General features: G+C 47.7%; 1 protein-coding gene across 1 annotated transcript in view; it reads right to left on the reverse strand.

Moving 5' to 3' along the window:
- The window catches only part of LOC126548228 (protocadherin Fat 3-like), a 341248-nt gene that overhangs the window by 281527 nt on the left and 32449 nt on the right, over positions 1–27272 (reverse strand). The window contains exon 2 of the mRNA XM_050196372.3: positions 4988–5191. Coding sequence (XP_050052329.1) covers positions 4988–5111 — 124 coding nt within the window. The 5' untranslated portion in view covers positions 5112–5191. The remainder of the gene's footprint in view (positions 1–4987; positions 5192–27272) is intronic.

Here is a 27272-nt window from a genome sequence, read left to right on the forward strand (position 1 = left end):
AAGCACACGCACGCACGTTCGCTCCAGGGACGGCGAAGCTCTCCGACACGTCCGAGTAGCAGCAGCGCGATTCCGACAGCAGGGGGTCTCTCGAGGGCACTCCGCCGCCGTTATACGAAGAACGTGCGGCGCAAGGGCGATGGGGCGTCCGGGAGATGGTGCCCGGAATGGAATAATCCAAGAGGTTGACAGCAGCTGTGGGGGAGGGGGGTGTCTACCCCCCCCCCCCGGTCGTCGGCGGCCGCGGCGACGTGACGCTAAGGAAATGGGCAGCCGAGTAAAACGAATACGGGGCAGCCATTGGAAAGCTATTTCGCCTGGAGGGGCCGCACGCGGCCCGCTCCTCTATATCAACCATTCTTCCACTGCAGTATCTGGGCTCTTTCCCAAAGAGCGTATTCGCGACGGCGGCGGTCGTTTTCTTTTGCTTTATTACTCTTACTTCCTTGTTTATCTGCTTTTTTTTTTTTATTCGAACTCGCAGCGACTACGTCGTGGAGGACACGCCCGAGAGCACAAATCGAACGCGCGCGCATCTCGGCCTGTTTCTCCTTGGTCGCACGCGTACTGCGTGTTTTGCCACGCGGCTGCTCTGTAAAATCCGACGGCAGCGGCCGTGTTGTGCATGCACTTTTTGTTTTTTACACTTGCTGCGCAGTTCCTCGCGCTATTGTTTGATCGCTGCCAGGTCCTTCTGACGATGCGATGCGTTCGCATATATATGCCTTCTCCGGGAAAGCGTTGAACCGGAATAAGCAGGATATGTGGCAAGCGGGGATCAGACCTCGAGATGCCTCCGCATTTTCCTATATACCAAACTCGCCGGGTATCTCAGAACAAACGAAAGGGCGAGTTGCATGACACAGGGGTCGGGAATGTCGGTTATATGACTAACAAATGTCTATTAAGCGAAGGTAAATTCTATACCAAGATGTAATCACGCTTAAACCGCCTTCTCGCCGTCCTCTTTCTTTTTGAGACGCTTCCCAATATTCTGTCGGAGTGGCTTAATATATGCACACGTATGACGAAACCAACAAAATCTAAGAAAAAAAGAGGCAGCGGCATGGAAGAGCCGTGCCCTAAACGGTGGCCCGAATACGCCCGTTCACGCGAGCGAGTTTTTCGCTGACAAGAGCGCACGGCTACGGGCCGTGCTCTCTTTCGCTGCTACACAACTGCGTGGCGCCCTCACGCGCAAGCAGCGGCTAGACGTAATACGGATGCGGGGCTAACCCCATTGTTTCGTAGCGCCGGTAAAAGCTCGCGTCCACCCCTCTCTCTTCTTTAGCCCGCTATGTCTACGTGGCCGGCCGTCATTCAGCTAAGGGCGGCGGTATGAGGGACCGGGCTCGCGCGCGCCACTAGTAGCCGCCGTGGCACGCGCGCCGACATGTGGGCAGCGCGTGCTGCAGCCGGCGTCGCGTGTGGCCGCCGCTTCTTCTTCGGGGGCAGCAAGGAAAGGCGTCTCGAGAAGTGGGACAGGCCTGAGCGCCGCTCGGCCGGTTCAATCGCCACGGACGAGCGCCTCCGAAATGGGTCGGCGGCGGCAGTGAGCGCGTGAGCTCGCGAGACATGCAGGCGTTGTCGCTGCGCCCACTGCACACACTGCTGGCGCCCACGCGTCATAGGGGCTCGCGGGCACCGTGCGTGCGCACCTGCAATGCCGCGTCACTTTTTTTCTCGACGAATTCGGCTTTCGGCGTGCAGTGACTGGTCACAAAAGTGCGGTAATGCGCGTATGGGAAAAAAGGAAGAGTTCCGTGTCACGCCCCTTCTTTCTTCTTTTGCGCTCTGTCATTGTGACAAGCTATTCAGCCGTGCTCAAATCACACCGGCTTGCCTAACAGCATGTGCTCGATTTGATTACGCCGTTCAAGGATCTTGTAAGCTGGCAGGCACACGTATGTACGGCCACGCCGAATAGTTGTTTGCTCGCTAGTGGCACACCTCGAGCTGCAAGAATATAGACCTAATGGTCAGAATGAGATGCCATGGAACCATGCGACGGGTTTGTATAAGCTTAACCAGCTGCTACAGGGATCTTTCGTTTGTCTGAGAACAAGCTCAGCAAAGCTCTGATGCGTGCTGCGTTGAGTCCGGGAGCAACAGCGCATCAGCAGAGCTGCACAGAATATTCCATGACACAGGCCTGAACTCTGATTTCGGGAAGTCCCGCTAAGAGTGGAGCGTAGTTCTTGTGAAAGGACATAAGAGAAAAAAAATGCAATAACTATAGGAAGCAAATTCCAACGATTGCGCGAGCAGCGGAAAATAACGCTCAGTACGGGAGCTCGGTGAAGCTTCAAATTAGATTAAACGCTACACGCATATTCACGAGCGCTACACGTCTTAGCCGGCGGGCGTATTCCCTACGGCTGCTTATTATTGAAGCATCACTAGACCATTTGGAATGTTCTAAATAATTGATAAGCTTCAGCTACTGAATGATTTAGGCTGAGAAGGAACAGGTGTCATACGTTCGCACATTGCTGCTCTTCCTGCTTTTTGCTTGTTTGTTTGTTTTTGGTTAATGGCAAGTACGGTGACAGTTGTAGATGCGCATTTCTATAGCATCACCGTTCTTTATACTTTCATGTTCATTAAAGGCTCCTTGGAAAAAATATTCATTTGCCCCAACCACGAAATTCGACTCAACCAATTTTTCCTTCACTTCCAAGGCAGGCAAATTCTTGCACGAGAATGACCGAAAGAACATGAGTAAGATTAACTACGCTATCCGGGCGACTATTAAGGCAACGTGCAAGTCTTGACTGTTGCGTCTGTTTATTACAGGATGAGAACGCCACTATAGCTCTCTGAAATCAGAGTTCTGAGCTGTTTTTAATGAGAGACGAGGGTTTGCAACCTATCTAGTTCTGAATGCACAACTAATCAATCTATAGCTCATCATCAAGCTCATATTCAGGTTATCCTATTGAGCTCTTAACTTTGTTCAAGTTAAGGACATTTCTTTTCACGACATACATCGCGTCTACCGTGTCCTAAATTCAGAATAGCACGCGTAGTTTGCTCGTAGTGCTAACAACTTGTTGCGCTCCGTGATGAAAGGCGATGTTTATTTCGACCTAATGCGCATAATAACTTCATTATCGACGCCTAAAGACGTTATTGCCGTAATAACTTGAGGTGACGTCTCAACAACCAACGACTCCACTACTGCAGCATATGATGTACCCAGGATACTTCTTTTGATGACAGTGAAGGCCTACGACGGTATAGCGAGGTGATGATGATGAGTATAAACCCATGGGCGCCGGTATTCCTCTTTGGTAGGGGCATGCATAGAACGCACAGAAAAAGGAGAAGGAATAGGATATCGTACAGCTGTGATGCTAAACCGCGATAAATAAATGCTAAAAGCGGGACAACAAAAACTACGAAAGAAAATTGGAGACTATAATGCAAAGCTTTCGATGCGTCTATCTTGCGAGACCAGGTTCTTGTGCAGTACTGAATTTCGCAAGGTGTTGTGAGCCTGAACTAAGTAACAAGATCAGAAGATGAGTGGCGAGCGCTGAGTAGAAATTATATACCGGCAGATTCGCCACCCTGCGGATGCAACGTTCTGCAAAAAGTAGCTAACGTTACTCCTGATAAGCCTTCGACTGCCACAAAACCTTCCACTTATACCCTCTCTCTCTCTCTCTCTTTATATATTTAGGGATGATTGCCTGCCGACAGCCGAAGTACGAACTTCGGCGATGGCAAAAATTTAGCTGCGCCAACAACAAGAAAATTAAACCTTTGGCTGGGGTAAAATAAATCGAAACGCTGATGACGCAAGTTTTTCTTCGTCTTCGCAAGCTGATAGTTGGATCTCAATGTGGTCGGCGTAGGCTTTTGTTCAACGCGTCACTGAGCGACTTGGCGTTGCATGGTGTATATATGCACCGAACGCACAAGCTTTCCATGCCAACAGCAGCATCAGATCGCACAGCCTATATTAGTGAGCGGGGGGACATTCACGTCTTGGTAGAAAACGTTGCGCATTCACGATGTCCTCTAGCCAATGTTCACCTCGGTACAAGCGCTTTCCGCGTTCTACACTTATGCATTACAACTGTACATGCCAGACGCCAGACGCGCGCTCTAGACTGGCCGTGGCCTTATGCGTTCGAACGCTGACGTGGATCGGGCAAGTATATAGAGATCAAGCAAGGCATTAAACAGGCCCGCGTCTGTTGCTGTTCAGTAAATTGTCCCGTTTCCACCGTGGCGCAAGCGCCTGGCGTCGACAGACCTTGTAGGAAGCTGAAACAGCCGCGACGCCATCTGACTGCAGCACCCGCGGTGGCCATAACTGGACACATCACCAGACTTGGGATTACTTCATGCTTGAAAGGCATCTACGAAAGACGCCGTATACGATGCGGTTCCTCAAGTGTGTGCTCAGATAGACACCAAGTCTTTCTCTCTTGCCACTCCGTTCGTGCATCCATGCACTACATCCATGCACTCACTCTGTGCATATAGCAAACTGGGAGTTATTTCCGTTAAACCCCTGCCTCATATCCTTCCTTCGCTGTCTCACTGCCACCGCTGTATCCATGTGTTCCGAGCATACAGGTGATACTTTGGAGCTGTATGCCAGGAAATAGATTGTCAGCGGGAGGATCTACGCGCCGGTTCACTGGGGAAGCTGAGGTCGCGATCTCGCGTATAGCTTTAGGCGCCTTTTCGAACAGGCGTTTATTGATTAATTGTTCACTAGATCGGCCCGACGAACCATGCACAACGAGTGTATACAGGTTGTTATATCTCCACGCTGTGGGGCGTTTCGCCGTGGACTAGACGGAGGCGAAGCATTAGGCGCCATCTGCGACGTCCGGAGCCCCATCTCAGGGTGGTCGCACGGCATTGAACTGTCGGGAAGTGTTATGGTCTCTCTATAGAAAATAGGTGTCGCGAGAAGAGCGCGTCGCTTCGCGAGGACCGCAGTGATGAGCGAGGAAGCGGTACTCACACTGGGACTGGACCCCCGGCGCACAGGAAAGCGCGAGTGCGAAGGAGGCGAGTAGCCACCTCCAGAGTGTCCTCCGGTTACGCATGCGCACACAGCGCGGTACTTGGGGCGACGCTGCCGCCATCGCGGCGGGCTCGGTGCTGGTAGCGGTGGGAGCTCTCCGCTGGCGCACTCAGGTGGCCATCGTGGGCGCTGCACGGCACTCTGCAAGACAAAGGGGGAGGGGGGGCGGGAGAGCGACACGAATGTCAGAGCCATCTTGTTTGTTTTGGTTTCTTTTTCGAAGAAGCGAAGTCCGCGTTCTCCGAACGCTCGCTCTGATTGAAGAAGCATTGCTCCTACTAAAAATGTGCACTTTCTGTATTATTTGCTGGAATGAAACAGCACAAAGTTGTTCAAAAGGGAGGGCCTGTTTGGCCAAGAGAGAAATGAGCAAGTGGGATGTGGTTTTCTTTTCTTTTTCGATCCAAGAGCGAGCTTTACCACCTGCGTAATATTTGTTCCCCTAAGGCACATTTTCTGTATGGAAGGCAACGAAATGCCTTATAAATAAGTGCACTTACAATTGACATCCTGCATGCAATGGAAGAACTTACTATATGAATCATGCGCAGCGCGAGCATTTCTCTCTTAACGTGAAATACAAATTTAAGCAAAAAGAAAAAAAAAACGATTCGTGTTTCCCCCTTCTTCAAGTCTCGTGTAGTGTGTTCCTTGCGGTAACTTCCCAACAACATAAGAATAATATGAATATACGCAAGTTTCATTATTGCAGGTGATATGTCGTTACAAGGCATATGCTTCCTCAAGAGGAACTTTGACAAAAAGAAAAAAGAGAAAGAAATGACTTAGCGATATAACCCGTATCGACGAATCATTATTTGAGTTCTGGAAAGTGCTTAATCATATAGTAGAAAATTTTAGCATTTCAGTAAATGAGCCATGTTTTCCTCATAGAATTTTAATTTAAATCAGCCGCGGCATCCAGTTCGGCTAGAAAATATTCCCGAGCCGTGACGCACGCTGTAGAGCTGGCAACGCGTGGCGCCTTGCTCTGCGAGACTGCCTATCAGACTGAACTCTTCTGAGAACTCTTCTAAGTGAGCTCTTCTAAATGAACTCTTATAAGAAAAAAAAGATTAGAGGATGCTTAAGCTTTGTCTTTAAGAGTGGAGCACGGCAGCATTCACAGATCCATGACAGCTTTTCACGCTTCCGGGCAACTGCAGCTCATGTAACCGTAATGTTTACCGGGAAACACTGGCGGCGAAATATATGCACAAAGGCGAGCTTTATGGTAGAAACGCGGTCTCTTGCGTGGGCCGATCTTCTGTTATTGCTGCGCACTTTCGATATTTCAGTCTGAAAAGAGTTAACATAAAAGGCGTGCGCTTTTGGGTGTTTTGTTTCGTGACATTTGTTTGTGGGCTGCCATTCTCAAGATTCCCAGGAATAACTTTGTAAAAGAAAAAAGAAAAAAAAACGCGAGTCAGGGTATGCGCAACTTTGGTGCCGTATAGAGTATGCGCTGCTCGGAATGATTTTTCGCGAAAAGACGGCGGGACGCCGACGCCAGATTTACTCCGACACCGGGGCGCTGTCGCATTAAAATTTCGTCCTTACTACGGCTTTACCACATGGCGGCGGCGCGGTCCAGCATTCCGTTTCGCGCTTGCTTTTTCGAATTGGAGGATTAAACTTGGGGCAAAGCTTACCGGGTGAACAGATCTGGCCAAACGTATGCACCTTGCGTAAATTTTCTAGCGTGGTTGAATTTTCTCTATGGGAGAGTCGTGAAAGACTACTTGGAGGCAAGCTGCTACGACTAATCATTATCGTCATGCCAGCGCCAATTAGGGAGCATTAGAATGCTGATTGCTATACGAATTAGCTGATAGCGAAGTCTTTATTCGCCCCCTCCCCCCCTCCCCCTTTTTTCTATTCTATAATTTATTGCCTCCTAGCTGTAGCGAATCTGTAAATGTAGCCACCAAACATAAATCGTAATTTATCGCTATCAGTTATTTTTATTCTTTTCACAAGCACGGTTGCGTCACACAATTCTAACAAAAATATTTAGGGCATACGGAATGTGAGTGACCAGTCTTAGTGGAAACCGGGGAGGGAAAAATATATATAAGCACAGCGCGAGAATGGGCGCCATCTTTAATAAGGTCTTCATAGTGTTCCGTGAAGAGCAACAGCCTTAAATTCAAAACACGAATCCCGCTCCGAAACGATACGACAAAGGACGCGTAGGACCACGGAGAAAGAAAGAAAGGAGGGAGAAAGGCTGTTGTTTTGCCACGTTAGCAGCTCCAGAAAAGAAGAGAGAATGAAATATGCGCCGCCGCGTCGGAATGACGACGGTGACCCACCGCGATGCCCATGGGAAACGTGAGCACGTCGTCGTCCCCAGTTTCGCTTCTCGGTTGGATTCACAGTCGCACTGCTCGGTCTGCAGTGCGCGCCATTATAGTGCTGTGCCGCGAAAGAAGGCGCCTCGTAACGAGGCCTTCTCTGCCTCGTGGCGTCAAGGCGCGGGCGGTGCAGAGGGGAACGATGAGGAGAGGGAGGGGGCAGAGCACTCACTTCAACAGCCGCGATCTGAAGGAAAAGTTGAATTAAAATAACGCACATAAGGAGGGAAAAAAGGGGGAGAAAAAAAAATGAGACGCGGAGAAAACTAGACCACCAAGATGGGTCGACCTTGCTCCAGTGCTGCCTCTTACATAACGCAGTCTCGCAGAGGAGAAGTCACAGCTTCACCAAAAGAGAGAGATACTGAGAAAAGCAGAGGAAAAGAAAGAGTATACAGTGTATCGCGAAGACAATAGGCGGTGCCGCGCCACTGTCCGAGAGTGGAAATTAAATGCGCGCCAGGCGCCCAGCTAGAGAGCCCTACTTTCTACGTCGACGAGCGTCGTAATGGGTTCCCAAGAATAGAGGTGACGGCGCCGAGCGCGTTTCGTAAGAAGTCTTTCGGAGACGAGAAATGCGCCCCCCCCTCCCCCCACTCGAGTGCAGCGCACGCGATCGCGGGACAACTGTCGCTGGAGCGGCCGCGGTGTGCAAGGGTGAAAGGGCTGCTGGGCGAGCAGCGTCGGTGCCACTGGAGCGACCCGATTCCGTGGAACGCGGCCCTTAACCTCCGCGAGAATAGGACGAACGGCGAAAGCTTCTCGCGTTTCCACGCTTGACGCGCGTTGGCATGCAGCCGAAGGGTGGCGCCTGAGAATAATATTGCTGCATATGCATACATCTGCTGAGGTGGACCGCGTGGCCTAAGTTATTGAAAGTCAGTTATATGGGGTCTATGGGACCATGAACTACACGGCTTTTTTAATGTTTGCTTGCGGGTTGCAATTTTTGGACTACCGCAGTCATTAGAGAGTTTTAGAATAGGGGCCCCAATAGTTTGGGGCCCCAAAGAGCTTTGCGGGTGTTAGCGTTGGGGCACGCAGGGCTGAAGAGTTTTAGAATAGGGCTTTGCGTTTACGCATAGCGTCTTGCGCTGACAGCGCCACTACGGCGTCAAAGAAAAGCTATTAGAAATAATTAAATAATATATACCATCCTATGATAGGAATATAGTAATTTTGACTTTCGTGTATTCGCGTTTAATTACAATTTAGAGGTTATTATGTAAGCAGCAAACAATTAGTTGCGCTTATTTTTGAGCAAACCAACTTTAGGTGCCTTCACCAGCCAAGCTTAGCCGTGTTAGCCCTGCGAAGCATAAAATCCACAATCGAATTCGGAATCAGCTGCGTAATGAATCAATCTTATAACACACGCTAGTTGAGAGAAAGAGGTGACTGCAGTCACTTCTCCTAGCTTGCGAACTTCACGCGTTACCACGAATCGAACCCAGTTTGGTGCTAGGTTAGAGCCGTCGCTTCGATGGGTGCTGCCATGTTTGCTGACGCAACGCGTTTGGGGCCGCTATTTGGGCTCCCGCTAGATCGGTGAAGTAGCGTTCCCAACGCAAAACCCAAACGCAGTTCGCATCTCGCGCATGCGCAGTGGCTTCGACACTATTTCTTTGGGGCACCGAAACATTTGGGACCCCTATTCTAGAACTCTATTCCTCGTGCTCGCATGAATAAATCCGCCAGTGCCTGCCAGTGCGTAGAATTGTGGAACGTTGTTCAGAGGCCATTAGTGTCTTGATATAGTTGACGTGCGGCGCCGCAGTTAGCAATGACTCGAAGTTTTTCGGATCCCATTTACTTGTACAAAGGCCTATGCGAAATGTGACTTTTTTTTTTTTTTTCGGTTGTCACTGCCCTCTAGAACAGTTCTAATCCCTTCTTCAGTGCTTGTGTAACGCTTTGCGAGGGTTCTCCCTGGAATGCATGATAACAGAGAAAGCCCTGCCATGTTGGTGTGTACTTTCTGCGATTTGTGGCACCCTGCGTGACTTTGCAAATACTTTCATTGCCAAGCACCGGCTCCAAGATTGTCATTATTTTACACTGTGTTTCACGGCAGAAACGTAGACACAAGCGGTCTATTGAATACATTTGAGTATAGTGGTGTTTGAGCTGGGCCTGTACCACGAAGGAAAACTGCGTCAGCTACACAAGGTGCGATACAATATGTGAATAACGCCGTTGCGAAAAATAACGGCCGTACGAAAACTCTCGTTATGCTAAATTTTTTGAATTCCCTAGCCCCTCCCCTCCCCACCGCCTAAAAAGCTTCGGGCGCTTTTCGTTTGAAATTGGAAGCAACGGAAAGCAAATTAAAAGTCATAATAATACGTGAAACGAACAATAGGAGAACGGACGCGCATCGTAAAGTTATTCAAGGAAGAAAGCACAGACGAGCGCAGACTACCAACAATGGTTTATCCATCATAAACCATTGTTGGTAGTCTGCGCTCGTCCGAGCTTTCTATCTTGTCCCTGTTCGCTTGCGCCATTCTTGCTTGAGTACGGATTACCAAAACGCGCTCAACAGTCAGTACTTCTAAATCGTAAACTTTTTTTTTTCTCTTCCGTTCCAGAGAACATAATGCGCAGAGCAAACCGCTGTAAGTAGAATTAATTTCGCGAGACAAAGCCGCGCGGTTTCGCTAGCTGATGCGTTAGGCCGGTCTCTATGTTCGCTGCACCATTTGCGAGCCATTTTGCCCATTTAAAAGTCGGATATGCGGGCGAGGTAATGCCTCCTCGCGCTTATTTAATTTGCCTCATGCAGTCTGCTTTATTCGCCTAATGACCACCGGGCTGCAGTTCCGTCCCACTTGCTTCGATAAAAGTTGCCGCTGCTCGTGGGGGACGCGAGTGATTTCGCGGAAGCCGTCTGCACGCCCGGCTGCATGCCTTCTTTTTCTTCTTCTTTTTTGTGTATTGTTATTATATTACGCGACAACCCCAAAAGCGTCTGCATCAATGGCTCTCTAAAGCTGCGGCATGGCCGAGCCCGCACGGGATAAAAATGCAAATTACCACGTTCTTTGCGCCGAACACGCGTATGTAAGCACGCACTGCATAGTAGAGGGGGAGGGTGTACGGTAGTCCGCGGGTCGTTGCTTTTATAACGAAGGTGCGTGCGCGCTCAATAGAAAAGAGAGCGCTCCCTTAGATGACGTCAATCGCGGTGAATAATCAGGCGCTGGGCCAAGAGAAGAACTGATGGTACGGCAGAATGCGCCACAAAAGTGTAACGACACGCAGGCTTGGCGCAAGACAATCCAGGCTGCGTCCACAATGGGCGAAGAGCGATGAAGCGAGCGCTGAGCGGCGCGTTGCTGCGTTGTTGTTTCTTTTCAATAACGGCCTGTATCTTGTCTTTCCACTGCCGGTGCACATTCAACGAAAGTGATATAAACCCCAACGCGTGCTAACGCTAATGGCATATTGTCCCTTTGGTAGCGCACGCGCGCAGAGCTATTTATATATGCTGTCCACCCATGTGGGATGTGAATTAGTATTTTCTTTCAGTTTTTTTTTGCTCGCCGCATACACGTGAAGCAGCAGTTGTATAGACCAAAGGAATTTTTTTTATCCAATCCGAACGTATGCAGAACCAAGAGTTGTTTCTGAATAGAAAGAATCGCTTTAGCGAACAGAAAATATTTAGCAATCCGCATCATTTAGGCAGGCTCGGACAAAATCTGCATGATTTCAGCATTTTCTTTTTCTTCATTAAAAAAAAAATCATTGCTCATTCCGTACACCGGCACGCCAGGCATTGCGGTGGCAGCGCCACGCGAAAGGCATATAACATGAGTTGGTTGCGACAGTGAGTGTTTATGCAACGAGCGGATCAAAAGCTTTCCCAGGACAGATCTTTGGAATTCTTTTGAAACGTTTTCTCGGCCTCTTTTCTCTTGATGCATCTTCTGTGCAGAGTCGCTCCATTTTTGTAAGCGCTCCAAGCACTTGCACTGCAATACGCGCATGCTTGGGCTTTTAAAACTGATAAAAATAAATTATCGTTATCATGATTACCTTCGTATTTAATATTGTAAGCACTATTGTCGCTTTAAAGCGAGTATTTTTTAAGGTATATGAAACCAAAGTTGTTTTCGTAGTAGTAGCCAGACGCATAGTCATCTCTGTCTGGGCAGATTAAAGGAGGTGATGGGTGGTCACCAACGTAAAAATGTAAGCTTTATGAGACCCTAACATGCGACGCGTAGCTAGCATGGATGCACGTTATTTTACACGTGAAGCTTTTATATTGCGACTGTAGATGCGGTGGAGTTAAATGTTCGCCGGGTTAATCCTTCGAGACTATAACAAGCATCGCAACCTCGTTGCACTCTGCTTCGTTATAGAATTTAGGTTGTGTTTCTGCTAGGTCGCACAACTCCGTCGTTTTCTTCTTCTTTTTTTCTTCTTCTGAGCTACTTGGTCATTCAAGTTTGCGAATGAAAAGTACTGCTCAATAAATTAGCTTGTCGATGCATACCTTGATGTGCTTGCAGATAGTAAATAGCTTGTGGAACTGCAGATATATATATATATATATATATATATATATATATATATATATATATATATATATATATATATATATATATATATATATATATATATATATATATATATATATATATATATATAAATGTGTACTCGCCGTCAGGAGCGGCTGGCAGCCCCACGGGGCCAGCGGAAGTCGCGTAGTTCTAATCGTACCGTCCCTTTGCTTCTGTCACACATGTCCCGCCTCTTTTTTGCTCGACCTTATTCGCACTTTCCTGACGTCCAATGCCAACCGAGACCCAGTCGACTCTGCTCGGTTGTAGAACTCACGCTCGTAAGTGGAGACCTCCGTAGCGGAGGGGTTTGATATACCCGAGCTTTCTTTTTCTTTTTAAGGCGAACGCCTTTCTAGGCTCATAGGCGAGTTTGCGTCAGCATACCTGACCGCCGAAGTGTCCGCCGAAGCGTCATCACGCCATATGACGTCAGATTAAAGACAGCTTGAAGAATGAAAAATGATTGATAGTGACAGTTAGTGAATGATAACGTTGTAATAGATATTGGTAGGTGTCAATAATGACTAGTAATGACTAATAATGACGCCGAAATGACCGATATGTCTAACGATGGTTTGTAATGACCACAATTGATTAGAAATGACTAGAAATATCTAGTAATGACTAATAATGGCTGAAATGACTTGTAATGACTACTAATGACTACGAAATGACCAGTATGTCTAACGACGAATTGTAACGACTACGATTGATTAGAAATGACTAAAAGTGCTTAGTAATGACCAGTAATGAATAATGACTGAAATGATTTGTAATGACTACTAATGACTATGATATGACCAACATGGCTAACGACGGCTTGTAATGACCCCACTTGATCACAAATGACTAAAATGCTTAGTAGTGAGCAGTAATGACTAATAATGACTGAAATGACTTGTAATGACTAGTAATGATTACGAGATGACCAATATGTCGAAGGACGAATTGAAACGACTACAATTCATTAGAAATGACTAAAGGTGTTTAGTAATGACCAGTAATGACTAATAATAACTCAAATGACTTGTAATGACTATTAATGACTATTATATTACAAACATGTCTAACGATGGCTTGTAATGACCACAATTGATTACAAATAACTAAGAATGCTTAGTAGTGAGCCGTAATAACGAAAAGCAAGAAGAGAAAGAGGAAGAGGCGAATGATAAGAGGAGGAGAAATAGGCTTTCGCCGTTCACCTCATATGAGATCTTAAGAGAGCCTGTAATTTTTTTCTTCTTTGCGTTAGGTTTCCTTGTGGAATGGGGTAACACACGCGTTATGCAGCGCTCTTGCAAGATGGTAGCATTTATGGGCGTTACACTGCTTATGCGTTGCCCTGTGTTTTCCTCCTTTCCTTTAGAGGCCCTGACTTCATGGGCGCTAAGTGTATGAGTGACCGCCGTGGAGCCTCCCGCCGCGTCGTCCTTGAAGGGGTGCGCGGTGGCGAGCTTCCCACGACGAGGAGGAGCTTCCGAGAACGAAGAAGCACCTAGTTTCGGAAACCGTTAACCTACTAGCCCCATGCGGGTCCTGCCATTCACAGTGCGCGTGCCCCCCCTCCCCCCCCCCCCAAAAAAAAAATAAAAAGAAAAAGAAAGAAAGGAGCAGCCACGGAATGCGCGGACGCACAATGAAACACCCGGGGCATTTCCTCCATCGGCCGCCGTTGTAGCCCAGTGCTACTATATAGTGCGCGTGCGGCTCGATGAAAAGGAGGAACTCCACCTGCGCGCGACCTTCTCCCAACAAGTTGGCGAGCTCTCACAGCCTTAATTTTGTTTCGACTCACCTCCCTGTGCGCTTCTCTGGTATTCTTTACTATCGTTTCATTTTTCTTCTCTCTCCTTTTTTGACATGAAGACCAGCGCAAGGTGAACAGAAGGAAAGAGAGGCGGGGTGAAGAAATAAATAAAGAAAGATAGACACGAAATATAGAATGAGACCGGGCAAATCCCGAAGAAGTAGCAGTCAACAAGAGCGGAATCACGTCTGCCCGAGAAAAAAACTTTTGAAGACGCGGCGGGGCAGGCGTGCGCCGGCGGCGCCTCCAAACGAGCCGCCGTGCACGCAACATTAGACACAAAAGGACGCGCGGGGCGATTTCTTCGAGGACACACCTCAGAGCCGCGATAAAAAGCGAAGCGTCTGCTGGCCAGCCGAGTCGCTCTTCTTTTTTGTTTCTAAATGGCGCAATGCTGCGGCATCGACCACTGTCGGACTCGAGAAGGGAGGGGAATAGTACGCCGAAGGGAAGAACGAATAACCGCACGCGCGCGTGCGGGCTGCGTTGCGATCGAGGTCGATAGCTTCGGCGTTTGTAGTTGGGCAAGACCAGCAGACTTCCGACCGAAGAGGCATCAGCGTGTCCGCGAAAGTGGCGAGTGTTCGAACATCGCACGAAAAGCAAGGAAACCGAAAGCGTTATAGAGAAATAAAGGGGGAAAGAACGGAAGAACACAGCAAAAATTCCGCCATACATATTCGATGGCTTCCAGTGTGTTTTGAGCACGGTAATACACTTGTCGTAGGGATCGCCTCGCTTGTCTATTCATTTACCGTGTGAGGTATCACTGACTACCCGAGACAGGCGAGTCACTGCGGTAGTATAAGTGAATAATCGCGCACGGCTTCTGGGATGAGCCGATGCTGTGTTCTATGTACGGCTGAATTTGGATAGCAGGGATACAGTTTTGGACCGATGGTCGCTTCTGTATAGCATAGGCGAGTAGTCAACTATATATGCATGATGTACTGCAACCGCACATGACGCGTTTTGGCTATTCGACGAGCCTACCCAGCGGGGCGTTGCTACGATAGGAGTTGCATCAGCATGTCCTGCATAGTTTGGTTCAAGCTAGACGTATAAGCGACAATGCTAAGTGACCACAACTTGAACCATTCCTTTCAGTTGTTTCGTAATGTTTCCATGGAATAGTTGTTCAATGCAATTCATATAAGAAAGATGTTGATGCAACCTTGTCTGATAAAGGACGTGATCTAGTAAAGTAACCATTAAGCGAGCTACTCGTTACTCCGCTAACACTGTTATATTATTAGTTCCAATTAAGAATATTTTTCTTCCATGAAGATACCCGATAAGTAAGGGTGAAAAATGTAGCACCAATAGGACATGAAAAACTTCCAAACGTGCATTAGAGCGTACATCGGGAGGCAGGTATGGTGTATGTAAGTTATCAACATTCCACGCTGGATAAAACATTTGGGTTAAGGACTTTCAGAACTCTTGAGTCGGTGAGCCATTTCATGCTCTCTCTCTCTATTTCATTCGTGCAAAACGCAAGACTTTCAGGACCCATCCATTTCTTATGAAATTTGGCCTCGAGAGCCGAAGCTGCGCAGTACTCTGATGAAAGGTTAAAAAAAAAACAAAATGATAAAAAAGAGGCTCAATGGCAACGAGGGGAAAGCGAAACGCGTGGTCTAGCTAAACCACGGGGGGGAACACGCTCGAACAAGGAACTAGCCGCTCGGTACATGATGTTGATTTCGAAAGTTCGTTGCGCGTTTCGCTTCGCTCAATGCACCTGCGAGGTGCTGTCCGAGCTGCGGAGCGCGTGCTTAAAATTGTTACGCGCGGCATTTCGAAGCACAACCGCTTCGCTTTTCCTCCACCCCCTCGCTCTTCCTGAAGCGAGATCAAGGGCTCGGGGCGATTCGGTGCTGCTGTTGCATGCCTACGCCGCCTTCAGGGGCAGGCAGCCAGCACGTGAGCAAGCAAACTGCGTACCTCGTCGCGCCGAAAGAGTCAACTTGCGCGCCGGGCGGCCTCGATTTTTTTTACGCCGCGAGCTGCAACTGAACGACGTTCGGTGCCACCGCGCGCACAGGCGGCGGTGGAACGATGCGGATGCGACTGGAATTCCGATCTCTTCATTCCGTCCGAGTGCCTTCCAGTGCGGGAGGGTGAGAGAAGCGTTACGACAACGCCTGTGTTTCAAGGAGGCCCGACGACGCCTCGCCGCGTTGTCGCCGGCGCAGCGTGGGAAGAGCTGTTCGTGGAAAATCCGGCTTCGCGAGGAGGAGGAGCAGGCGGTACCGGAGGCGCGCTACCGTTTGACCACGACTGCGGAGTGACCGCCGGCGGACGACGAAGGCCACCTCCTTCAAGGCTCCGCTGGCCCCGGTATTCGCGCGAAACGCGTGCGCTGTGGGGCAAGTTCTCTTGGGCGGCCGTCGCCCGGGCTCGCTGGCGGTGCCGTTGGCCTCTGCGTAGGCGCGGTTTCGAACCTCACCATCGAGCCTGCTTCCCAGTTGGCCATTATAACTCGCATTTAGCAGCCGCAAGCCTCTGCGGATGCCCTATATACGGCTCTTCCAAGCGGATCCGTATCGGATAAGTACGCCGATAAAATACAATAATCAACTCATACCCCGATCAAGGCCCGATTCATGAGTCAGTCTGTGGCGAGAGGGACAACAGTCGGGAAAGTAGAAATTCATTTGTTTGCTGACGCCTGCACTAATTGTGTTTCATCGTGATGTCAAATTGAGCGAATAGATTAATATATATATATATATATATATATATATATATATATATATATATATATATAGCACTGGCAACTGCGGAATACGTTCGCACCATCTATCGGGAACCTATATTGAGGTGACATATATATGCTGCTTGGAAAACTTCGTACATGCTAATGGATTCTAGCAGAGACATCCTCACATACCAGAGATTCTCCCGACAGACATTCGGTGCCCCTCGCAAATCACTCAACACTACGGACGCCAACGATCTCCGTAAAATCCAAACCAACGCATTCCCCAATCTTAACTTATTCAACAAAATGTTGCCCGAAACATACAAATCCGAGTGCCCTTGATGTGGTGGCAAGCCAACTCTGTTGCCTATCTCATAAGATCGCCCCGAGAAACCCGTCGAGGTATGCGAACACCTCCCCATCCACACCCTCAATAAGGCGCAGTGGGCCGTACCACTCGCCAGCTCGAATCAAGGAGAGAAAATCGCCCTCATCCATCTGATCCGGCCGGCAGCGAAGGCCACCGGAGTGCTGGACTGAGGGGCCCCGACCACATCGAGTCCGACGCCTTCCGGCAAATAAAGTTTAATGAATGATTGAATATGCGCCTCACGAGTGAAATACGCTTGTACTTACAAAAACTGAAAGGTTGCGACGAATAGAGATGAATGATGCTCAAGGTTGGGCAGTATTCGAACATGTGAGTGAGTGAAAAGAACGGTTTCGTGCTTGAACAAACGTTACTTGAGAAGCGAATGCTGTTACTCGTCGCAGACAGTCCTTTTGGAGGATATGACGGCGACGCACTGCTGCCGAGAATTGCCAAATCTTGTTTGCGTACCTCCCTTTCCCTGTCCGTGAAGACGCTTTATATTGCACGTCACATTGCACTGCTGCACAACACCTTTCCACTACCAACGTTAATTACGTTCAAGCTCGATGGCCCAGGACATTACGGCTTTGCGCAGCAAAAAAGAGAAAAGGAATGAACTACTTTGATGCCGCTCGTAGATTAAGATGAGAAAGTGACTGCGAAATGGTAACTGGAATGGCGCCTTCCAAGCTGTCGCATAATTGTGCCAAGATTATTCCGCGAATGATTAAGGAATGCTTTCCCTGAAAAAAAAAAGAAGAAAGAATTCGGTGAGGGGTGGTACAAAAGGAAAGAATGTGACACGAGTAGGTCCTCCTAATCGCGTTGTGGAGTTGATGAGATCGACCCTCGGCTTCTTGGAAGAAATGCTTCCGCAAAGTGCCGCCTCCACTGACATCTTTGCGAGAGTGGTATCTTCTAACGCATCTCTCCCTACACCCGCCTCTCCCGCGTCTTCTGATATTACCAAATGTCTCTGCGTGCCACCTCCGAAACCTGAAAAACGGGGATTTAAAGGCCATCTTTCTAATTTAAATGTTGGTTTTGCATTCGGCCCTGTGTGTAAGGGCTTTCTAGTTCTCCGTGAAACACCACCATTTTTGGGACTGCTCGCTTTCGGTTTTTCTTTTCTTTTTACCCGCTTCTCCCACTTACTGCTTTGCGCGAATGCTCGGTTCTCGCCTTTGATTTGCGCGTTCTCTGATTTGCCCGACTCCCCTCCGACCGCAATTTAAGCGATTCATTTGTCTGCTGCGGGGAACATTAAGAACAGAGCCAAGCGCCGTTCATCGTGGCTGCCATTTTCCCGCTTCAGTGAGACTGTTGTGGGGCTGTCGTGTTGGCGCGGAATTACCCTGGTCTGTCGCTCGAGAGAAGACTGCGGGAAAGCCGGCCGCCTGACGTGCCCTGCAGTGCAGACTTGCAGATTTCCCGAGCGAGAGCTGCCGCGAGTCTCGCTTTTATTGCGCCTTTTTCTCGTCCCCCCCCCCCCCCCCCCCCTTCCCCATAGTTGTCGCCAAAGAGGGTCTGGAGATGTTCGCGGGTTTATTGGAGAGATTGTCTCCGGCGTTAGTACATGCCATCGTTGATGCTCGAACTTGTCATTTGTCTGGTACTTCTTCCTTCCCGCGAGTCGTACGAAAAAGGAAACGAGATAGGAAAAAGATAGAAAGCGACAACTTGCTTCGCAAAAGAAAGAAAGGAAAAAGAAATGAAGAGAAATTATTTGTAGATTCTTCGCTGTCAGCATCAGCATTGAAGAGCTTGTTTTGAAGAACGTCCCTCATTGGGCCTTTTTTGTCCGGAAGCTGTCTGCAAATAACACACACACACACACAGATATATATATATATATATATATATATATAACATCCGCGGCAACTTATACAATATAAAAGCGATAAGTTATAGTGCAACGAGGAGGAGGAGGATGAAAAGGAAGGAAGGAAAGGTAGGGAGGTCAACCAGGCGCACGTGCGGTTTGCTACCCTACACAAGGGAAGGGGCTTATGGGAAGAAAAGAAAGGAAACGGTGGGAAGGAGGTACTTGGCGCCTATCGGTCAATGAGGCCAGTCGCTTTCATGAAACGTAGCAGTGCCCGCGTCGCTTTGTAAGCCATGATACGAGAATGTTACTCTCTGAAAATGTTCTGTTATCTAATCGGTTTAACACCCTCTGAAGAACGTCGCGTTCGTTGTCATAGAGATTACAAAAACACAACACGTGCTCGATCGTCTCTTCACAGTTGCACGAGTAACAGATTAGCATGGCCCCTGCGCAAGGATGGCACGCTGTGTAACGAAATGAACCAGCATCTATAGCATGTGCATAAAATGGTTCCGGCTATGCTGCCGGCGCTGTCTTTACTACATCGAAGCTTGGTCCTGATGACAGCGTTTCTTGCGCACGTATTTAAGAAAATTTGAAAGACGCTTAAACTTCATCTATAAGAGTGTAACGCGACAGCGTTCAAAGATCCCGTACTTCTTTTCATGCTTCCCGGCAACTGCAGCTTGTGTAACCACAACGTTTACCGGGAAACGCTGGCTGCGAACGTTATGCACGAAGGCGAGCTTTCTGGTAGAAACGCGGCCTCTTGCGTGGGCCGATCTCCTGTTATTGTTTCGCATTTTTAATATTTCAGTCTGAGAAGAGCTAACATAAAGGACATGCGCTGTCGGTGTCTTTTCCCATTACATTTGTTTGTGGGTTGCCGTTCTCAAAATTCCGAGAAATACCTTTGTAAAGAATGAAAGACAAGGTATGAGCAACTTTGGTGGTAGAGAAGTGGTGGGATATGCGTGGTACGGAATTTGGTTCGAAATTCTTTTGTCGAAGCGACGCCGGACGCCTGATTTTTTGCGACACGGGCTCCTTAACGCTATCGCGTTAGAAAAAAAGAATGGTGGTGGTTACCCAAGCTAGGCACAAGATATTGTTTCTTTTCTTCGTCGAAAGCGGTGCCGGTGACCGAGCTGCTCCTCAGTTTATGCGCACCACAAGATCATCGTCCCGCAATGGGCATCTGACATTTAAGTGTACGGAAAGGCTCTTAAGATTAGAAATAAATCAAATTTTACTATAAATAAATAAATAAATAAATAAATAAATAAATAAATAAATAAATAAATAAATAAATAGAATAAGGCATGCGTGCTTCGCTGGTTTGTGTTCCAAAAGTATATTTTGCTGGGTCGACTGTGGTCTCTTGCGAAATTCTTACGAACTGCGCCAAACACTTTCTATACGAACGAGAAGCTTCGTGAATTCGGCCCCTGGCCTCTCGTAAACAATGCGACTACGCTCTCTGCCTACACTGCCGTGTATATCAATGTTCGCTCCCTTTAAGCACTACCTCCAAGCAGCTCCCTTTCTTTTCACCACCACCCTCCCCTCCCTTCCCTGCAGTATATTTTTCAGCATTCAATCAAGATTCAAATTTTAAAAAATCCATTAAACGCCGTATCACATCAGAACGAGCAACTTCGAGAAACGAAGCTGCACGGGCACACCGCACACACGCGAGTGTGTCGCGAACTCGCAGGGCCTTTTCATTGACAAGACTCGCACGCGCACAGCAATACGTGACAACCGCTTTACTGCAACGATTTCAAAGTCAGCGACGGCCAGCGAGAAGTTTTTTTGAACAAGGAACTCTGTTGTAAGCCTCTGTTTGTTAGCGGTCCTCGGGTACGAGTTGAGGAAACGCGCCTCGCGACGGCCTTTATTTCAAAGTCGGTGCCTGAGCGCTGCAGCGGGGTGGAACTAATCCGCCAAGTCAACAAGCTCGGAGAGCACTCCTGCACGTCTCTGCTCCGTCTTTGTGGCGCGGTTCTTTATTTAGTTTTTTATTCTTCTTTGAACTTCTTTCAGTGCTCCGGCTGCTACCTGTTATTCATTTTAGGTTTTGCCGCTGCAAACGTCCTTTCGAGCATGCGAGAAGTCGCGAATGCGGGATCTCCAGGCTCATGCCGTAATGAGGAAAGTAGCGCGTGTTGGCGCGTTCCCTCTCGCCTTTTGAGGACCGCCGCTGCTTTTTTGTTTTTTTTTTGTTTTCAACAACGAGGACATGACGCGCTACTCGGCCACCAGTTTGCGTTGCTCTCGCAGAAATGCGGTTGTCATGACAAGTTTGCGACTGCTTCGGAGTCCAAGAGACGCGTGACGAAAGCTGTCTCGCGCGCGGCGGTGCGTTTCGCTATCACAGAGAGCAACGCGAGCATTGGTGCAGTTTTTCAAGTCGACAGGTGTCGGTGATCGTTCACATAGTAGATGCGACGTAGTACATCTCCACGAATGCCGTGCTGCTATAGAGCCCTTCATCTCCATTATTACTTCCATCCATTTATCATCTTCCCCACCAGTTTGGAGTAAGAAACCGGGCGTGCATCTTTCTGATCTCCGCCGTGTTTTCATTTCATTTCTCTTCTTTCTTTCTTTCTTGAGGTCGACAACAGCACTGTTCTGAGTCGCCTCCTGGAATTCTCCGCAAGAACAGCGTGTCGAGCTCGAACAGGGAGATGAACAGGTACCGAATTTCCGTTACGCAACCAGTTTAGTATAGTCTGTTACCAAAATTACTTGGTGCGCAGCTTTGGCCATGTATAGTACTTGTCTTCTGCGTTGTGCTTTTGCTGTTTTCCTCAAGCGCTGTCCGAGTATCCCGCCTGTAAGAAAGCCCAGCTGATTTGTATTTCCGCGCGGTTCGTTGACATGTTAACCCTTTTGCATTCTGCTCTTACTTTGCCACTGGTTACTGCTAGAAAAGTTTCTGATGGTTTCCTTGAAACCTATCAGAAGGGAACGATCCGGTGAAAGATCACCTTGACGACACAGCGTAGTATTCGAGCTATCCTTTCCGCATAAACGATTTTCCTTGTCTCACGTGCTAGCGGCATTTTGGCGCACCTGAGATGCTTGATCGAACAGATGGCACTTTCCCGCCTTTACAGAAAAGGGAGGATGGTTTGGGTGGGGGCGGGGGGGGGGGCAGAAGAAAGGGGTGTGCTGCAATTAAAACTCGCGGAGCTGGAGATACCAGAACGGGGACTGAAGCGAACGCACGTGACCGCGTGACATACCTTAGCAGATAAACATTCCTTTTGCTTATACAGTGTGGCGTAAGTGTGTATATATATATATATATATATATATATATATATATATATATATATATATATACATATATATATACGTACACACACAAAGGGTTTAGCGTCTGGAGAGAGACAGAGAGACAGAGGAATGGGGAAAGGCAGGGAGGTTAACTAGTTTCGCCGATTGGGAAGGGCTCCGGACCGGCATTCGCTCTTTCGCGCTCCACGCCATGACAAATCAACCAGGAGTCGTACCTATGACCTCATGCTCAGCAGGGGGACGTCATTGGCACTGAGTCGTAGCAGAGGGGTGGCGTGAGCGTAACTGAATTGAAAGCTGCAATTGACGTCACATTAAACTTTATGTAAAATAACACGCACCAGTTGCGCATACGCAAAAGTCAACTGCCCAAGCTTCGTGCAAATTTAGCTTGCTGCGCATAAACCGCGCTCCGCAATACTTTAAGCTGTTAGTACATTGCTGACAAGCATTACGCCACGGCATGTACAGGGAGGCTGATATGTTTCCATGAACTTCACTTATAGCTGCCAACTCCGGACGCCCCATATACACGCGATTTCCAGATGCTAAGTGGATAATGTGAAAGCTATGTGCATTTGTTCCCGAAACGAACTCAAATAAGCACGAGGTCGCGGGATGATATCCCTGCCACGGCGGCCGCATATCGATGGGGATGAAATGCAAAACCAGTTGCGTACTTAGATTTCGGTGCACGTTAATGTACCCCAGGTGGTCAAAATTAATCCGGAATCCCCCACTGCGGAGTGCCTCATAATCAGATCGTGGTTTTCGCACGCAAAACCCAATTTTTCTTTAAGCAAACGTAAATTTGTGCATTTTAGTGCGCTCGTTTCAAGTTTTTGCTACTTTCATGCCATGATGTAGTCTTGACTACCTGACGTCGGGAGCGTGGGCTCCTACGGCGCACTAATTGTCAAACCTCAGGTAATCAGTGCCAAGTCAAGACCGCCTTCTGTTCAACATCAGCAATTACCATCCCATCATATAATGCCAGAACTAACTAACTAACTAACTAACTAACTAACTAACTAACTAACTAACTAACTAACTAACTAACTAACTAACTAACTAACTAACTAACTAACTAACTAACTAACTAACTAACTAACTAACTAACTAAATCATTCAATCTATTCGATGTACTGTTTTATTTATTTATTTATTTTATTTCAGCATACCCTAAGGGATATTACGTAGGGGGACATGCAGCATCGTCCAAGGTAACATGTAACAGGGGACAACAATATACAAGGTAAAAAAAAAGTGGAAAACATTCACATTCTAAAAAAAATTGTAAGGCCAACTTGTGTTAAAGTTTTATTTTATGCAATGCAGAACAATGCAATGGTTATACAATGCAAAACACTGAAATTTAGTGTCACGAAACAGTTTTTTTTTTAACTGTAAGTAAATATAAAAACCGAGAAAAGAGAAAACAGGGAGAGGGATAAAAAGGGTACGAGCATGGTTGGTGAACATTCAGGACATAACATACGACCGAACAAGTTTCTGAAATTGATTAAAGTCGAGCTCTGTTGCAATGTCAGTGGCAGCTTATTCCACTCGGTTGTAGTGCGTAGTATGAGAGAATGAGCGTATCATGATGTGCGACAAAAAGCGCGCTTTAGTTTCAAAGGATTATCATGACAAGGGAGTATAGCGGACGGGGTATGAAAAAAAAATCTTCATGAAGGAACGGGTGGTGATAAAGTTGACGAGAGAGTGTGAAGCATGCTATTTTGCGACGAAATGGCAAATTCTCGAGTTCTGCACACCATTTTAACTGTGTGACGCTAGTTGTTCTTGAACAGTCCGAAAAAATAAATCTCGCAGCACAATTTTGCAGAGATTTAATATCATTAATAAGGCACTCTTGTTCAAGGTCCCATAAGGCCGACGCGTACTCAAGCTTTGATCGAATAAATGTAGTGTATGCTGGTTTTCTAATGTGGGGTGAGGCATGTGCTAGACTACGTTTGATGAGGCCTAGACAGCGGCTAGCAGATGCTAAAATGGTTTCAATGTGGCTTTTCCGCCTGAGATCACTGCAGAAACGGAGCCCTAGGTACTTATAACCGGAGGAAAGCTCAACGGTAGTGTTGTTTGATACGTAGGAAGTTTGAAGCCTAGTAGTTCGATTAGTAAAATACATAAATTTAGTCTTTGAGGGATTTAGTGACATTGACCAAATATCGCACCAAGCATTTCCAGAGTTAGGGTCACTTTGAAAAGCCTCTTGATGAATTACAGAAGAAATTTTACGGTAGATTACGCAGTCATCTGCGAAAAGTCTGATTCTGGATGAAACGCTGTCTGGTAAATCGTTAATAAAAACAAGAAAGAGTAACGGCCCAAGCAAGCTGCCTTGCGGTACACCTGACGTCGCCTGGCCACATGAAGAGTTAAAATTGTTTACTGATTATACGGTTCTAATCCCTCTGAATTGTCATACTGTCATAACACGCACCGCTCCCCTTTTTATCTCCTCCAAGGGAACGTTCCGTTGGGCCTGATGATGAGACCTCTCGCTTTAATTTGAAGCATTCCGTGCTGTTGCTTATCCGTTCCACGTCAGTTTAGTTTATGTGAAAAGTCTGTGTGTTCAGAGTAGCAACGCCAGCGCTTTTGTGTGTGCTCGGACAGAAAGCATGTTTTCTTTTGTTATGTCATAGTTCGCCGATGAGAGATGACTACACGATATGGATGCAGGCACACGTCTTACACTGGTGTCAGTTTTGTTAATAATAAAAGTGTAAGAATGTTAACGCACGTCAGGGGCGACGGCTACTTCTCCGCAAGCACGTGTTGCAGAAAAACAACGCAATGAAACAAAAACGACTATTAGAGTCAAACTGGAACACAGAAAGAACTGCATCAGTAGTTGTGAGCTCACTGTTGACGACGAAAGAAAGAAACGTAACTGGCACGCGCGCGTCTCAGGCAAAGCTGCACAGCGGGGGAAAAAAATCGCGCTGTTGCCTTATGAAGGCTGAACTCCACATCCATTTTTTTCCACTTCTGACTTTGCGAAGACCGCCATCGCGAAGCGCTTACTCGAACAACACGGGCGCAATGCGACGGAGCGTTAGAAATAGGAGCCTTTCACCGTAAAGGGGCTTATAAGTTACGACGACCGCTGTCTACAAAACAAACACGAAGCCAGTCTATAGCGTGCGCCGCACCGAACGTGCGCAGACCGAAGCTGATCTGCTCTTGGCCCACCTCTGCGGCTGGATGGAGCTAAGAATTCCTGCGAGGCACTATACGTATATGTAGCAACTCCTGCGGCACACTCCAGTAATTGCACGCCTCGGCCCGCTGGGGCCACCGTACATAACAACGGAAACAGGAAGCAATCCGTCGTTCTTTCGATTCCTTTTGTGCTCTTTTTTTCCTATCATCATCATCATCATGGCTGAACTTGGGCGTTGGCTGCCGGCGAAAGTCATCCCGGAAGAGACATGGCCTGAAAGTGCGCCCTCGAATTGTGGCTGTGCGATTCAGGCTTAACAAAAACGGCGCTTCTTTGCAGTTTCCCCGAGGCGAGATTTAAGGGTTGCTTTGTGTTTTGTTTGTGTTTATCCGTTGCCTGCTTATTTGTTTTTACGCACTTTCTTCCTTTCTTTCTTTCTGTTTGATCTTACATGCCTTCATAGCCCCCTTTGGTGACGACGACGAATGTGGCGCGAAGTCGAAGGAGAGTAAAAGGGGTTGCGAAAAGCGGAAACGGCCGTAACGAAGCGAGGCGCGCCGCATCATTTTTGGCAGCCGTGCCTGGAGGCAGAAGCATCCCGTCCGCTGGTGTACTGTGAGCGGTCACTTCGGCCTTGCGCATCGAGAAAGTACCCGCGGTCCTTCATCCTGTTTTGCTTCTTAGGTGCTCAAAATAAAAAGAAAGGAAAGAGAGAAGCAAAGAAAGACAGAAAGAAAGAAAAATCCTTGAACGTAAGCCAATGCAATGTGCGCGTGCCTACACTGACTAACGGTACCGCTGCTGGTCATTTATGGCTTTCTCCTCTTGAACGAAAGCTGTCTGTCGGTGCTGGCATGAGACAAGTAAATGTTGGCGCATTTGTTTCTCTTGCTGCCAAAAAAGGGGGACGAAACACAGGACATATCAAACAGATCAGCTCTTTCCTTTCTCTCTTTTTGAATGGAAGGTGGTGGGCGCGTGGAGGGGAGGGGCGAAGGGGGAGAGTGGTGATGGGCCGATATATGATAGGAATCCACCATGTTTGCCAACGAACTGTTGGGAGAGTCCGGTTTTAAGAGCTGCGCTCACGGTGCACTTATACTATAGAGCCTGCGGTGTGCGCTCTATTTTTGTACACGACATAGAGACCTCCGCTCATTCCACCCGAACATTGTGCTTAGAAGGACACATAAGTGATTGCGCAAAGCTTTGGAATGACGCAATCAGCCGCAGGGCAATATAGTAGAGTTGGAACAAATAAATACTCCGTCCATTTTATCATATATCATGCTACGCTCAAGGCACTGTAATAAAAACGGACGCCAACATCACTGCGTATTAGTTGTGTGTAATAAAACGGCATGGGTGTGCGGGAGTTCTAACGATTGTGCTTTTTACGAGCGGGAGAATTCAATAAAAGGATAAACGAAAATTACGGAAGCAAGAGATATATTTATTTCCACTTCAGTACGTGCCCAGTAACTTTCAACGACATTATGTCAAAAGCTTAGACGCGTGTTGTTTTCCTGCCTTTTCCCTATTCCTTTCTATGTTTAATTTTTCTTTATTTTTTTGTTATTTTTCTGCCACACAGGGCGAATTTCCCCGTGTATCCTGCTTGAATAGTCGAGCACGTTGCTTGAATCCCACAGGCACGATTCACGGCATTTACGCTCGCCTCCTGCTCCGTCCGCACACGCTATGACAAATAGACAAAGTAACCAGCTCACAACATTCCCGCAACATCGGCTTAAGCTTATACTATAGAGCGCCCTGAATTGCTGTCCTAGAACAAGTATCTATAATGACCTCCATGCTTATGCTATATGAACAGTCTAGCGCTTCAACTTACGACTTCAATCTGCACTTTTAAATATCTTTTGCCCTTCCAGGCAACAAATCGAACTACCGTGAAGTCGCGAGTAATCTCCCAACCTTGTTCGATGATACTCGAAAAACTGAATTGTGGAGCAGCTTGCACAAAGCATTCCGCGGATAAATTTAGCGACGGTTAAAAAGCTTGGCGCATGAGAGTGACACAGGACTGGCACTAGCTCAAAACTGTTAC

Source organism: Dermacentor andersoni, chromosome 1 (assembly GCF_023375885.2).
Source record: "Dermacentor andersoni chromosome 1, qqDerAnde1_hic_scaffold, whole genome shotgun sequence".
NCBI classification, from domain to species: domain Eukaryota; kingdom Metazoa; phylum Arthropoda; class Arachnida; order Ixodida; family Ixodidae; genus Dermacentor; species Dermacentor andersoni.